Source organism: Liolophura sinensis, chromosome 9, assembly GCF_032854445.1.
Source record: "Liolophura sinensis isolate JHLJ2023 chromosome 9, CUHK_Ljap_v2, whole genome shotgun sequence".
NCBI classification, from domain to species: domain Eukaryota; kingdom Metazoa; phylum Mollusca; class Polyplacophora; order Chitonida; family Chitonidae; genus Liolophura; species Liolophura sinensis.
The window spans coordinates 30,592,738-30,607,274 of record NC_088303.1 but is presented as its reverse complement, the minus strand read 5'-3'; the positions used below and the strand labels follow the sequence as shown (position 1 = coordinate 30,607,274).

The window sequence follows — 14,537 nt, the reverse complement described above, 5'->3', positions numbered from 1 at the left end:
AGTATAATGCCGAAGTTGTACATTGGCCAAAATCAGTGGCTCATTTTCTTCAGCTAGGTCAATATTTCAATGATTTGAATTCACTTCCTGAGGCACCCTTTTCAAGTCTAAAAGTGCAGATGACACGTTCAAGTTTATCTAGGGCACTTTTTAAATACATGTATCAGTATATAATAATAATAACATTGATTCAAAGGAACATCTGTTCAAACATTGCTTTGTGCTTAGGTTAAAACTTCAAGGCCATTTCTGTCACAGGGCCTACATATATGCGAGGTATATGTTTGTATAGTGACACAGATAGTTATGACTTCCATGCACTTTCCCACTGAATTTTATGGAGATGATTTCTCCATGTCGTGAAGGGAGACAATCCACCAGAGGTAATAGCTGCATGACACCGCTCAAGAAGCCAGAGCTAAATTCATTAAAGGTGGAGAAGACATAAAAATTACAGTAAGTTCAGTTGAAAGAGTGTAAATAGTTAGTTGTCAGTGTGATCTTTAACTTTTTATTGTTTTTCTTTATATTTCTAAGATATTTTTATACTTCTAAGATATTTTTGTATGGTTGGTATTTGGGACCACCTGTTGGTATATATTGTCTTTATGCACTAATGTTATAAATGTGCATGTAAACCATGTTTAAAAATTGCACTGGAGTTTGCTCTTTTCAGCAAATGTGTTCAGCCTGAAATTTGATCATATTTATATTTTTAACATATTCATAATTCACATAAAATCCATGTGTTTGGACATAAAAAACAGATTTACACACAAATTTATTAGACATGCGTCCCATCCTTATTTAGAACATTATTATGCAACGAAGATATATACCAAACTGTGGTTCCAAATATTGACCATACAAAAATATTTTCAAATACCCTTTTCTCCAGAATAAAAAAAAAATTTTAAAATATTAAAGACCATATTTGCAAACAAGATTTCCCACTCTTTCGTCTGGTTTTGACATCATTTTTATGTTTTAATCTCCTGTAATACAGCAACTCCTGCCCTTTATTCAACTGCCTGAACCATAAATTATCCAACAATAAGTGTAAATAAAATTCCCCATAAAATCGAGGATATTGTACACAGAAAGATGAATATGACAAATAATTTTTGACTGCATCGGATCTCATGGATTATCATTTTCACCTTTCACCAGAACTATATATATTCATCCTTCTCTGTGCAATATTCTATTTATTATTCATATTTAGACAATATCATGATTTTGTGTGTCTGAATATAAAGTTTAAGCAATATTTTAAGTTCTACATCAGTAGGCGCTACACAGGTGGGTATATAGCATGATGTTGTACACGAAGTGTGCGGAAACAATATGTTTCTTTTTCCAAGTCATAGTGTCTGGGTGTGATATTTCAAAATGTAACAACAAAACTGGAATCTAGCCGAGTGAAATATCACTTTTATAAGTGAAGAAAATTCTAACATTTCACCTTTATATAAAATAATAAAATTACATACCTTACTAATGGCAACTATATGTCATCTCAGCTCCAAATAAAATGTAAGTTACATATCTAACTAATGATAAGTAGTTCCTTATTAAGTGCAAGTTACATACACATCTACCGTTTGTATAATATCTGTTTCTTATGAAAAGTGTAAGTTACATAGCTTACTAATAGCATGGTAAGTAGTCTCATGTTTCTTATAAAGTGTAAGTTACATACATACCTAACAGTATTAAAGTATATCTGTTTCTCACAAAGAGTAAGTTACATACATATCTAACAGTATTAAGGTACATCTGTTTCTCACAAAGTGTAAGTTACATACATGTACATACCTAACAGTATTAAAGTACGTCTGTTTCTCACAAAGTGTAAGTTACATACATACCTAACAGTATTAAAGTATATCTGTTTCTTACAAAGTGTAAGTTACATACATATCTAACAGTATTAAAGTATATCTGTTTCTCACAAAGTGTAAGTTACATACATAGCTAACAGTGAACATAATATCTGTCTCTCATATAGTGTAAGTTACATACATAACAGTTAATGGACTTGTCTTACAAAGCCCTCAACTATATACGTGTATTTACAATGTAACGTTAGTGAAGTCTGAATAACGTGTACAGTGTATGTAACAAAGGTTCAATAAAAATATCAACACTTAACTGTAACAGTCCAAAAAAAAAACTGAGCGTCTATTATCTAGCTACAGGAAGTGGTAAATGAAGTAAAACTGAAAAAAGAAAACAATATGCAAATAAAGAAAGGGCAGATAATAGTAATCATACCCCTGATTAGAGATGCGATATGTCTGATTACCTCAAACACAAAAGAACCAGTAGCAGGTCAAGGACAATCTAAACTTAGTCTCACCACAATCAAAAGACAAGACTTTTCCTTCACTGCAGACCAGTAATGCATGAAAACATAAAGAAATACGGAAATGGTATAAAAACACCCAATGAAAAAAAAATTCTAGAGACGTTAACTAAATATTGAACAACTGAAAAAGATGCCAGCAGGAGACGGATATTATCTACAATTCTTCCCTGAAGAAAGTATCTGTACAATTAGCAATGAATGTGAATGATGTCTTCATAAACGACCTAATTAAAGAAATCATTCAGCACTGAGCTGTCTCATCTCTGCAAGAACTAACACAATGGTCGAGGTTTGGGGCTAAGATTAGACTATTTAATCACAACTTTAAGACAATGTGACAATGAAAGCAACAACCACCACACTGACATATCTACAGTAAGTGTATGATATCTTACCTAATGAAATTGAAATCATAAAGTACATGACAGAAATTCTAAAATTTAAATCTGTTTATATATGTATATATTCTTGGAGGCCTTCACTAATTAGTTCCTACAGCTATAATGACAACACAAAGACCAATTTCCACATACAGCACTCTAACTAAAAAACAACCTTGCCTTTAAATCGCAGTCTGCAGCACACCTCTTTGACCTTGATGCTAGGACTGAGATCTGATGTGTTAACACAATATACTTCATTATGTTGAAAGTTGTTTCCTCACTTTGCAACTATCTCTTCAGCAGAGCATAAACGAACAGATATAATTATGCACAGTGCTAAAACTTTGACTGTAGTAGGGGAATCATACTTGTAGATATAGCCAAGGTTTGCCCGATAGGAGTGCCTTCTAGTTCAAAAATACTCCACGTTTTTTGTTTTTGCCACTGAGTCTCTTTGTACATGTATACTCATTTTGCAACTATCTCTTCAGCAGAGCATAAACAAACAGATATAATTAGGCACAGTGCTAAAACTTTGTCTGTAGTGGGGGAATCATACTTGTAGCTATAGCCAAGGTTTGCCCGATAGAAGTGCCTTCTAGTTCAAAAATACTTCACTTTGTTTTTTGCCATTGGGTCTCTTGTACATGTATACTCAATTTGTAACTATCTCTTCAGCAGAGCATAAACGAACAGATAAGATGAAATGCAGTGCTAAACCTCTATCTGTAGTGGGGGAATCGTACACTCAGCTATAGCCAAGGTTTGCCCTATAGGAGTGCCTTCTAGTTCACATTTCACTTTTTTACCATTGGTTCTCTTGTATATTCCCTGGCAACATCCCCTGTTCTAGCTTCAACTTAAGGAAAGCGTAAATTGACAGCCAAAGACAGCATGATTCCTTAATCCGACTTGTCAATTACATATAATCATGATCACCTGTTATGGGCAACGAGCACCTCACCTCTAATTACAAACTGTAGGAAAACATTAAGGCATTTCCTCTGAAAGTCTAAACTGGAGGTGACAGGAAGTCAAGCATAAATATAAATACAACAAACACTCAGAAAGTTTAAGCATGGCTGGAATTAATGAATATGGCTTCACCATGCCAAGTAACATTGGCAATATTTCAGCAATAGTGTGGCAAACAACATGGCCGGAAGGACAAACAAGAGATCTGATGTGTTAATTAGCCTATATTTAAGTAACATATCTGGAATTTTCAGCACTGAAGGGAATTTACAGGCTGAATAATCAGTTTTCAGGGATTTGGATGAAATTTTGTGCGTATAAAGTAGGCAGGCACTGGGCTGAGGGGACAATAATAGATTAAATTTTGATCCAGATTTAGAGATGTTTCAAACAATTGAGCTTTCTCAAGCTGCTACTGCACATTTACTTTAACCACAGTATGTAGACTAATCCTTCTGGTACGCAGCGATGACAAACCATGAGTGACCACGACAAAGCATGAGTGACCATGACAAACCATGAGTGACCACAACAAATCATGAGTGACCATGACAAACCACGAGTGACCACAACAAATCATGAGTGACCATGACGAATCACAAGTGACCACGACAAATCATGAGTGACCATGACGAATCACAAGTGACCATGAATGACCATTACAGATCATGAGTGACCATGACAAACCATGAGTGACCACAACAAATCATGAGTGACCATCACGAATCACAAGTGACCATGAATGACCATTACAGATCATAAGTGACCATGACAAACCATGACTGACCACAAACAATCATGAATGACCATCACAAATCACAAGTGACCATGAATGACCATTACAGATCATGAGTGACCATGACAAACCATAAGTGACCATGACGAATCACAAGTGACCATGAATGACCATTACAGATCATCAGTGACTTACAGATCATCAGTGACCATGACAAATCATGAGTAACCATGACAAATTGCGAGTGAACATGAATGACCATTACAGATCATGAGTCACCATGACAAACCATGAGTGACAATGACAAACCATGTGCGACCATGACAAACCATGCGTGACCATGATAAATATTCATGCCTTGTCCCATGCAGGAGAACTTGTAATAATGACTCAATTGATTGAGACATACAAATCCACACATAAGGGAAAACTTTCATCAATCCAGATGGTACCTACATAGTACATGTATACCATGATGACATAAAAAAGAAAACATTTAAAATGTCTGTGAACACATCAAGAATTCTGCATTACATTTGGGTAATATTTCACATACTGGAGGTAAAAAAAAAGGACATTAATAAAACTAAAATAGCTCATAGCATTTGGCATAATGATTGTCCAAAATCGAGGCCAAGGTGAGATTTAGTCAGGCAGGAAGCAGAATACCTGAGGTTTACCCATGTGGAAATCCGAGAACATTTCGCTCAGGTAAACTGGTGTTCACACAACCTGACAGTTTTACATGCTTCACACATGATGAAAAAAACACAGAGATTTACAGACAGGATGAAAAACAGAAATGTAACATCCTGTAATTAATGGAGAAATTGTTTATAGCTTAAACCCTATTAAAGGTAAAAATAATAAAGTTACTGGTCTCTCATTTTTACAAAACTAAAAAGTTTTTTAACATATTTTTGTTCACGACATACAACCGTATGTATATGTATTATCCTTCAAGAGGCAATACAAGAGTGGTGAAGCTAACATAGGAACCCATGGTAAAAAGAATGGTGCTGACAGGGGTAGGCACACCAGCAGACACACTGGGGTCACACATGGGCATATGCATTTAGAACCATTATTCCGGGAGCAGTCAGACACACTGGGGTCACACAAGGGCATATGCAGTTAGGGCCATCACTCCAGGAGCAGTCAGACACGCTGGGGTCACACATGGACATATGCATTTAGAGCCATCACTCCAGGAGCAGTCGGACACACTGGGGTCACACATGGGCATATGTGTTTAGAGCCATCACTCCAGGGCATGTAAAACACACTGGGGTCACACATGGACATATGCATTTAGAGCCATCACTTTGGGAGCAGTCAGACACACTGGGGTCACACATGGACATATGCATTTAGAGCCATCATTCCGAGAGCAGTCAGACACACTGGGGTCACACATGGATATATGCATTTAGAGCCATCACTCCAGGAGCAGTCAGACACACTGGGGTCACACATGGACATATGCATTTAGAGCCATCACTCCAAGAGCAGTCAGACACACTGGGGTCACAGATGGACATATGCATTTAGAGCCATCACTTCAGGAGCAGTCAGACACACTGGGGTCACACATGGACACATGCATTTAGAGCCATCACTCCGGGAGCAGTCAGACACCGAGGCCACACATGGACACATGCATTTAGAGCCATCACCCCAAGAGCAGTCAGACACGCTGGCGTCACACATTGACATATACATTTAGAGCCATCACTCCAGGAGCAGTCAGACACACTGGGGTCACACATGGGCATGTGTATTTAGAGCCATCACTCTGGGAGCAGTCAGGCACACTGGGGTCACACATGGACATATGCATTTAGAGCCATCACTCCAGGAGCAGTCGGACACACTGGGGTCACACATGGACATATGCATTTAGAGCCATCACTCTGGGAGCAGTCAGGCACACTGGGGTCACACATGGACATATGCATTTAGAGCCATCATTTTAAGAGCAGTCAGACATATTGGAGACACACATGGATATATACATTTAGAGCCAATGGGGACATACCTTGGAGTCATTGTCCAGGTCTTCACCTCCACCCCTCCAGACACGATCATGAGGTGATGGTTTGCTCCCTGGTGGCCAGCCAGGCACAAGATGCGGCCAGTGTCATCGTCTGACAATGTGGCTAGGTACTCACCTTGCTGAGCCAAACTCCGCACTCAAAACAAAGAGTAAGACAATGTGGCCATTAATACAATGCTGACTTTTAATTATTTATTTGATTTGTGTTTTATGCTGTACTTAAGGATATTTAACTTATACCATGGTGGCCAGCATTATCGTGGGAGGAAACAGGGCAGAGTCCGGGGGAAACCCACGACCATCTACAAGTTGCTGACAGACCTTCCCACGTATAAGTTGACTTTGAATGGTGAATGACACTAACGGTGATAAATTTATTGACTTGTTTGTTTGATTGGGGTTTAATGTCGTACTCCAAGGGTATTTCACTTTTACTATAATGGTCATGTTTACAAGTTGCCAGCACCTGTTAAAAAAAAAAACACTGCCGTTGACCAGTTACCAGAAAAAACTCCTGACCTATAGCCATAGTCAAGCCAGCAATGAGCACAAGCTGGATTTGAATTGTCTACTTCCTGCAGTGAGAGTGACACTTGTGAGAAAATGAGCGTGCAAGACAGATTAAGGTGTGAGTTTATAGTTCATGGATGAGTAAATCAAGCTGACCCCAAGGGGAACTATAGCAACTCATGAAATAACTGAAAAACAGCAAGTCAATCATTCAGGGTATACACTGTGTATGAAGTCATGGTAGTAGTGGTCTTGAGCTAGGCACTTTTTCATGTTAAACAATAACAATATCCAATGTACTTTCATTCATTAAGTTTTATTCGTACATTTATTTTCATTTCCATGGAATATTAAACACATGACAGTGAAGCTAAATTCACATACAATGCATTTGGATCAAGCCACTGCAGTCTTCCATGACTAATGGAAGAAATGCTGAACTCCTCTCAGATGTGACCAAGGGGAGGTTACTCCCCGAGCTAGATCAGAGTTTAACACAAAAGGCAGCGCTAGACCAAAATATATACATCCATCAACAAAGTATCCCACACAAAGTTCTAAAAGCGTAACTTCTTTTATTTCTGTTAAGTTGCTCAACCAAGGTATCGCAGTTCAAACTGAGCAAAATCAGGCACATTAAGATAATCGAAAGAGGTTTATCCAATTAGATGTGAGTGATTTCTATAGCAGTAGAACGAGCCTGTTTCAGCTTACATCACCCGAACCTGTTTGCCTTTTAACCATATGTGTGTGTGAGGTAATGACTAATGTGAAGAATATGTCAGATGAAAGACTGTTAAACACTGTCCATAAAATAGCTGAATTTGTTTTGTTTTTTTTCAACCCAGCAAAATGCATTTGAAACCGTGGCTTTTTCTCATCCTACTGAGACCAGTGACGTCACATCACTTTTTTACCATCAAACACACATAGAATGACAGATTTCATTATTCTATGTGCATGTTCGTGTAAATCTATGAATGCATTCATCAAATGGAACTTCAATAAAACTATTTCAAACCAAAAAGATGGATGTGATGTCACTGATACTGTCTAGGCTACTACAGACCACAACAAAATCTGATGCTTTAAAACCAATTTTACTCGGTCGGAAAAATTCTAAAACAATAAATCACACTATTTTCCAGGAGAGTGTTGAATAGTCTTTTATCTGACATACACTTCACATCAGCGTTTTCTTTGTCTTTAAGAGGACATGCAACATGCCATGTTAAAGCAACCAGAAACGGGATTTTCCTGGTTTGATATCTAAACTGCTAGTTACAGTGTTCAATGGTCTTTCATCTGATTTTTACTTCATCTTACCATTTTCTTTGCCTTTCAGAATTCCTTATTAAAAATTGATTTTCAGAGTTACCAAGCAAGTCAGAAAAAATGCCTGGTCTGTTTTCACCAAGCTTTCTAAATGTTTCAGGTTATATTTTTTGTTGTCTTGTCTCTTTACACAAAATTAGAAGCCCAGATGAGAGCAGGAAAGACGTTTCTTACTCAAGTTTAGAAAGATTCCAGATTTAGTAAAGAAAAGGAATCTAAATCAAGGTTAGAAAGACAAGCCAAGATCAGAGTAGAAAAGAAAAGTTTAACACCAGGAAATTAAAAAGAGACTATCAGAATAAGCAAGGCGTGCAGACAAAAGAAAAATGACACAAGTCCAGGTTTGAAAGAATACAACATTTTTCAAAATAAAGCAAAAGAAGTGTGATCAATTCCAAAGTTTTCAACATAAGCAAACTCACCATTGAGAAATGCAAGCCCATTGTCAAGGTCGTATGCAGAGGTCAGGAGAATGTCTGCCTCAGCACATACAGCGTCCGTAAAACCAAATTCGCTTAGATTATTTCGCAGTTTACTGACAGTGCCTGGAAAGATACACCAAGACTTTATACTGAGGGGAAGTTTTCTACCAGTGTTCTGCTCAAAATAAGGTATTTTCATTGATGTTAACTGATTTTCCATACAAAACTGATGATATTTAAGAAAGAAAAACACTTTTCTAATCATCTCAAATCCAATAAATGACATCAGCGTAGTTTATCATAAACACAAAATTTTGCCACAGAAAAGAAAAATATTTATATACTGGGGTTTAACATCATACTTTCAGTGACACGATGATGAGAAAAATATTGAAAACATAGGTTACATTTATGTTGAAATAAAATGTACTTTACACGACAGTGAGTGTGACTCACTGTATTTCTGTACATGTATATACCTGTAACTTTTACAGCAACTATAACAACATACCATATACCACCACACAGACAATGCATTGAGAAAAGCTGTGAGTTACAGCTGACAATTTTGGACGTGACCTGTAATGGATTTGAACTCCAATCCTCACATATATGTGAATTCTGGAAAGAGTCACAGTCATATATATATATGTGAGTTATCCTAGATATTGTGACAGCCTCTCTGAACACCATCCCATTTCATATTATATCCTGGTCTGGCAGCAATCTGCGGATGGTCGTGTGTTTCTCCCCGGCTCTGCCCGGTTTCCTCCTACCATAATGCTGGCAGCTGTCGTATAAGTGAAATATTCTTGAGTATGGCATAAAACACCAATCAAATAAATAAATAAAATATTATGTCCTAATTCCTCCATGTTTTCCAATTTTTTAATATTTTGATTTTGGAGACAAGGCCTCATCTGTTGGATTAGCCAGGTTCTGGGCTACACAAAAAAGCATAATTTTATCATTCAACACAGACTAATTCTTTCAGAATATGCTTGAATAAATATCTTGGCAAAGATGCAAAAAGGATGAAGAATTAAAGTTACTCATGTATCTTTTTTTAGTGCATTTCACAACACCAACCTGTTTTCCAATCCAATACTTTCAAATTTTCTCGATCATCTCCGTAAAAGACTTTGTTGTCTCGGACTTCAATGTCACGAATAGTCCGTAGAGACAAATGACTGCCATCTGCCTTGTGGACATTTTCAGAAACAAACACACACGATAATGACTGCTCCCTGACCTCGTGAACTTTGACCACACCATCTTCAGAGGCTGTGTAAAGGTAGCTAGTGCAGAACTGAAAAGACGTATTGTTGACACATCCACTCAACTTACAAATCATTAAGAAATAAGCTACATGTAATTCCAATTATATCCAGAGCTAAATATGTAAAGCACATTCATGTGTCAAGCTGCTTTTTAAACCTGATTTAAGGTGACACCAAATTTATTTTGTGTTTTACAGGTGTTGCGAGCCAAATTTTATCACATCTCCATGTTTTTATGATTTTCCTGTTTTTCTATTCTTTCTAATAATGAAAGTCTGAACATGTCTTCAACAGGAAAGTTACCAAGATAGTCCACATTTTCAACAAATTAGAAGATTTTCACGTTTTTAAATCTATACCCTCGTCCGACATTGAATAAAGACTTTATTCTGCCCGTAAAAACAACAATATAACTTGGTATGGCCTAATTTTTCAAGAACTTAATTAAAGATCCTGTATCAAAGTTAGACCACATTTATTTATATATCTGGTTGTTGTTCAAGGCCATATTGCTACTAACTTATAAAGGTATTTCCTCACTCTGCTGGTCAGGCTCCAGGATGGAGGAAACCAGAGTACCTGTCATAAACCACCCACCACTGGCAAGTCACTGACCAACCTTACCACATGTGACAAATGCTTGTGCACACCGTATTGGTAGCAAACAAGTGGTCTGCTTTGACATCAGGCCATCTCATTTCCAAATTTTCTTCTATTTTCCCTATCTTTCCCACGCTATTTTCATCAGAATATGGTGTCTAAAAGACTCTGAGACACACTCATACCTGAAGTATTTACTGGCACAGAAATTAACAAAGAGGGACGAAAATTCATCCATAAAAAATTGTGTTTCACCCAGTTATATTTTATCAAGTTTTAAAATTGAGAAGGAACCAGTTACATCAAAATTGAGGTAAAGTCACCTTTGACTTAAATGTACATGTACACCAAACCATTTCAGCGTTTTATCAGCAGTGTAGTCCAAATGCAGAACAACAGAAAAGCCTTTTGACCTATGATGGCCAACTACCTCGTGACACCAGAATTGTAAATTCTGGTGTCGTTATTGTCATACTGACCTTTAGACCTGTTATAGCCTCCTGGTGGGCACGCACAGAATGAGTAGCTTCCCCTGATCCCATATCCCACATTGATATTTTCCCACCATCTGAAAATACGGATAAATTGGCTGATTGTACAATTAATTATTTATTTATTCGACTGTCGTTTTATGCAATACTCAAGGATTTTTCACTTACTAGAATGCAAGGACAGTTTTCTAAGTGTAAGGAAAACTGGAGTGACTGAGGAAATCCACTGACCTGATAAGTTATTGACAAACTTTCTCACATGTTCTGTGATGTACAGATAGCCACATGATTATTTTAGACACAAATTATAACACAAATGTTGACCGCTCAGTGTCATCAAAGCCTCAAAAGCAGTGAAAAACACATTCCCGCATAAGGGCTGATGATAATTCACACTCAAAAGTGTTAAAACAAATTTAACGAACGAAGCACTATTTCTTGGTCACAGCACCATGTTTTATGTACAGCCTTGATATTTACGCACACATGATGTACAGGCAGCCAACATGTTATCTATTTCAAATTATACAAATTATCCTTTTAACTGCATGTTTCTTAAAATTTGCAACATATATATGTCAGATAACAGAAATTTTCAACATATATATGTATGTCGGATGACAAAAATAAAACCAGATGACATGAATCTCACTGGAATAACAATTAACGGACAAAAATATAATGGAGGAAATCCCTGCAAACAAAACCATCAGACAATACTCTAACACACGTGACTCATCCCCACATCCGACAGGGCTTTTGTTTGCAGCTTTTGTTCGGGGTAGTACGCTATAACCAAACATTTTTTCATTTATACGACGACGGCCAGCATCATTGTGGGAAGAATCTAGCCAGAATTCAAGGGAAACCCACGACCATCCGCAGGTTCAGATAAATTTGAGCTAGAAAGGACAACTTTCAGGCTTTGCTAAACGTTTTTTTTCTATTAAAGTCAACCTCATTACATGTATCTTCCCAAAATCAAGAAGCATAATGCATGTAAACCAATGAAAAGCCGATTATCACCATTATTACATCTTCTTTTCATTTCATGTGATATTTTTTGTGAAATCCATGTTACATGTTAAAATTGTAACAAACCTGAGCCAGTGAATATCAGCCTTAGTTCTGGAACATACTGTAACTTGGTAATGGGGTCAAAGGTATAGATGCGCCGTATAGTCTTTCCTGCCAAAACAATAACAAACTGCTGCTGAAGTCTCAAGCACATGTGTCAATGGATACTTGAAAAACCTGTGAAATAGACAAGTTATAATTATCGGAAATGACCTAAATTTTCGCCCACAAAGGCTATGAAATTAGTTACTTCATAGAATTAGTGTGAATTTCACAGAATTTATACCCAGTTCTACATACCTTCAATGACTTAACATTCCATCCACAAAATGCAGTTTTAGAGGCAAATAACTATCACAAAAATATTATTTCTGGTGCTGAAATTTACAATTTTCCAGTAGAATATCACCCCGTGTTACAAGCAAACCTCAAAACACCTTTCTAAACTCAATAGAACCTCAAAATCAGGAAAAATGGGCAAGTTAGTCACGGAGGAAATTTATGGTCATATAGAAAAGGTGTACTGTATCTTGACATCTCTATACCTGTTTGCTTTTAGACAATATTTATTTATTTACTTATTTGATTGGTGTTTTACGCCGTACTTATACGACGGCGGCCAGCATTATGGTGGGTGGAAACCGGGCAGAGCCTGGGGGAAACCCACGGCCATCCGCAAGTTGCTGACAGACCTTCCCACGTATGGCTGGAGAGGAAGCCAGCATGAGCTGTGAACTCACAGTGACCGCATTGGTGAGGGACTCCTGGGGTCGTTACGCTGCGCTAGCGCGCTAACCAACTGAGCCACGGAGGCTCACTTTTAGACAATATGTTAATGTCAAAGCTAAAACAAGAGACAACCAACAATATAACCTCAGCTGTATTATTTGTATACAGGAAGGGGAGCAGGAAATATCGAAATGGCCATAGCCATTTTTTTTTTTTCGGATGTGCTTGTTGGCCCGTAGGCACCAATATGGTTTAAGCAGTCACTTGGATTAACTTTGCCTTAAGTGGAGATAAAAAAGTAATCAGTGATGCCCAAACCTCGATTACTTTAAGTTAGAAACATGAGCATTAGAGCATGAATATTTAAACTTCCCCTCAGGTAGGTTTAATTTTGACATGAGCATTTGGCTGTTTGTTTTTGATAAGGAAGGGTGGATCTTCTCTACTCTCGCGATGCACTATGTAGGATAGAACCACTTGAACGTGTGTTTTCAGATTGTTCAAATCTTTTCACACTTTGACATCCACAAACGATATCTCAGTTTGTCTCAGACACAGGTCTAGAAGACACGGCCTTTATCTGTGTACGCAATATTTCCACTTTTAGGTGGAGTTGTTTTGAGGCATATTTTAATTTTAATTGCTGAACAACATTTTTTCATTCAGGTATCTTACGCTGAAACATTATTGTGCATGAAATATATATGGATTGTGAATTATCAGAACAGTTTTGACTGTTACGTAGTATTACGTACGGATTTGTATATCACTCGACAACAATATCACATTCTTCATTTCTATTTGACTATGGTCATTATTTCCCCAGTATCTTTGAAAAATTGTCAAAATGTGGCAGAGCCCGAAAAAAGCCAGGTAAACATAAAGTTGTTTTCTGTCATGTGTATATCAGGTCAAAGACAAATCGACATGAGCTGGATTTGAATTGATTGGAGAAAGGATATATATTATGGTCTTTTAATGAACGGCGAAAAAAGCCTTATTTACATGTGCAACTAACTTCCTGCTGGTCAGAATTTAGTCCATGGTCTTGCTTTTGTGTTTCAAGCCTAGAAGACCCATTTCCGTCCTAACTGACATCATAATCAAACGGTTTATCAAGCGGTGTTAGCAGAAATTAGTTATGTATGGAAATATGCCTCTCCACTACTCATTGTATCTCCTCCTGTGTGGTGTCTTATGTGTTCTTTGATTTTTAATTTCTTTCTTCGCATTTGCTTTGGCATTTTTCCACTGGGTTTTTAACTGGGACACATCGTATTTGCCAACACCACGGTTATAAGTGCCCAGGAGCGCTTTTTTGCACCATGGCTTCACCATCATGCTGTTCTTCTTCAATCACAGATTTATGATTTTCAATCAAATCCATTAGCAATTATTTGCCACTTCAGAGAAATTTTTGTTGCTCTTCCCTTTAAAACCCATAATATTGTACACAGATATTCTGATGCTATACAAGGAATGCAGCGACGTGAAAAATGCGCCATTCCACACCACAAGATCAGCCATGTATATACGACAAAGTCATCCCTAAGCTAAATTACATGAGTCAGC

General features: G+C 37.3%; 1 protein-coding gene across 1 annotated transcript in view; it reads right to left on the bottom strand.

The window, feature by feature from the left end:
- LOC135475780 (WD repeat-containing protein wdr-5.1-like) overlaps nucleotides 1–14,537 on the bottom strand; it is a 34,916-nt gene that overhangs the window by 13,370 nt on the left and 7,009 nt on the right. Inside the window, exons 7-11 of the mRNA XM_064755720.1 lie at nucleotides 12,261–12,347; nucleotides 11,148–11,236; nucleotides 9,878–10,097; nucleotides 8,789–8,911; nucleotides 6,504–6,657 (exon numbers count right to left, since the gene is read on the bottom strand). Of these exons, the coding sequence (XP_064611790.1) occupies nucleotides 6,504–6,657; nucleotides 8,789–8,911; nucleotides 9,878–10,097; nucleotides 11,148–11,236; nucleotides 12,261–12,347 (673 nt within the window). The remainder of the gene's footprint in view (nucleotides 1–6,503; nucleotides 6,658–8,788; nucleotides 8,912–9,877; nucleotides 10,098–11,147; nucleotides 11,237–12,260; nucleotides 12,348–14,537) is intronic.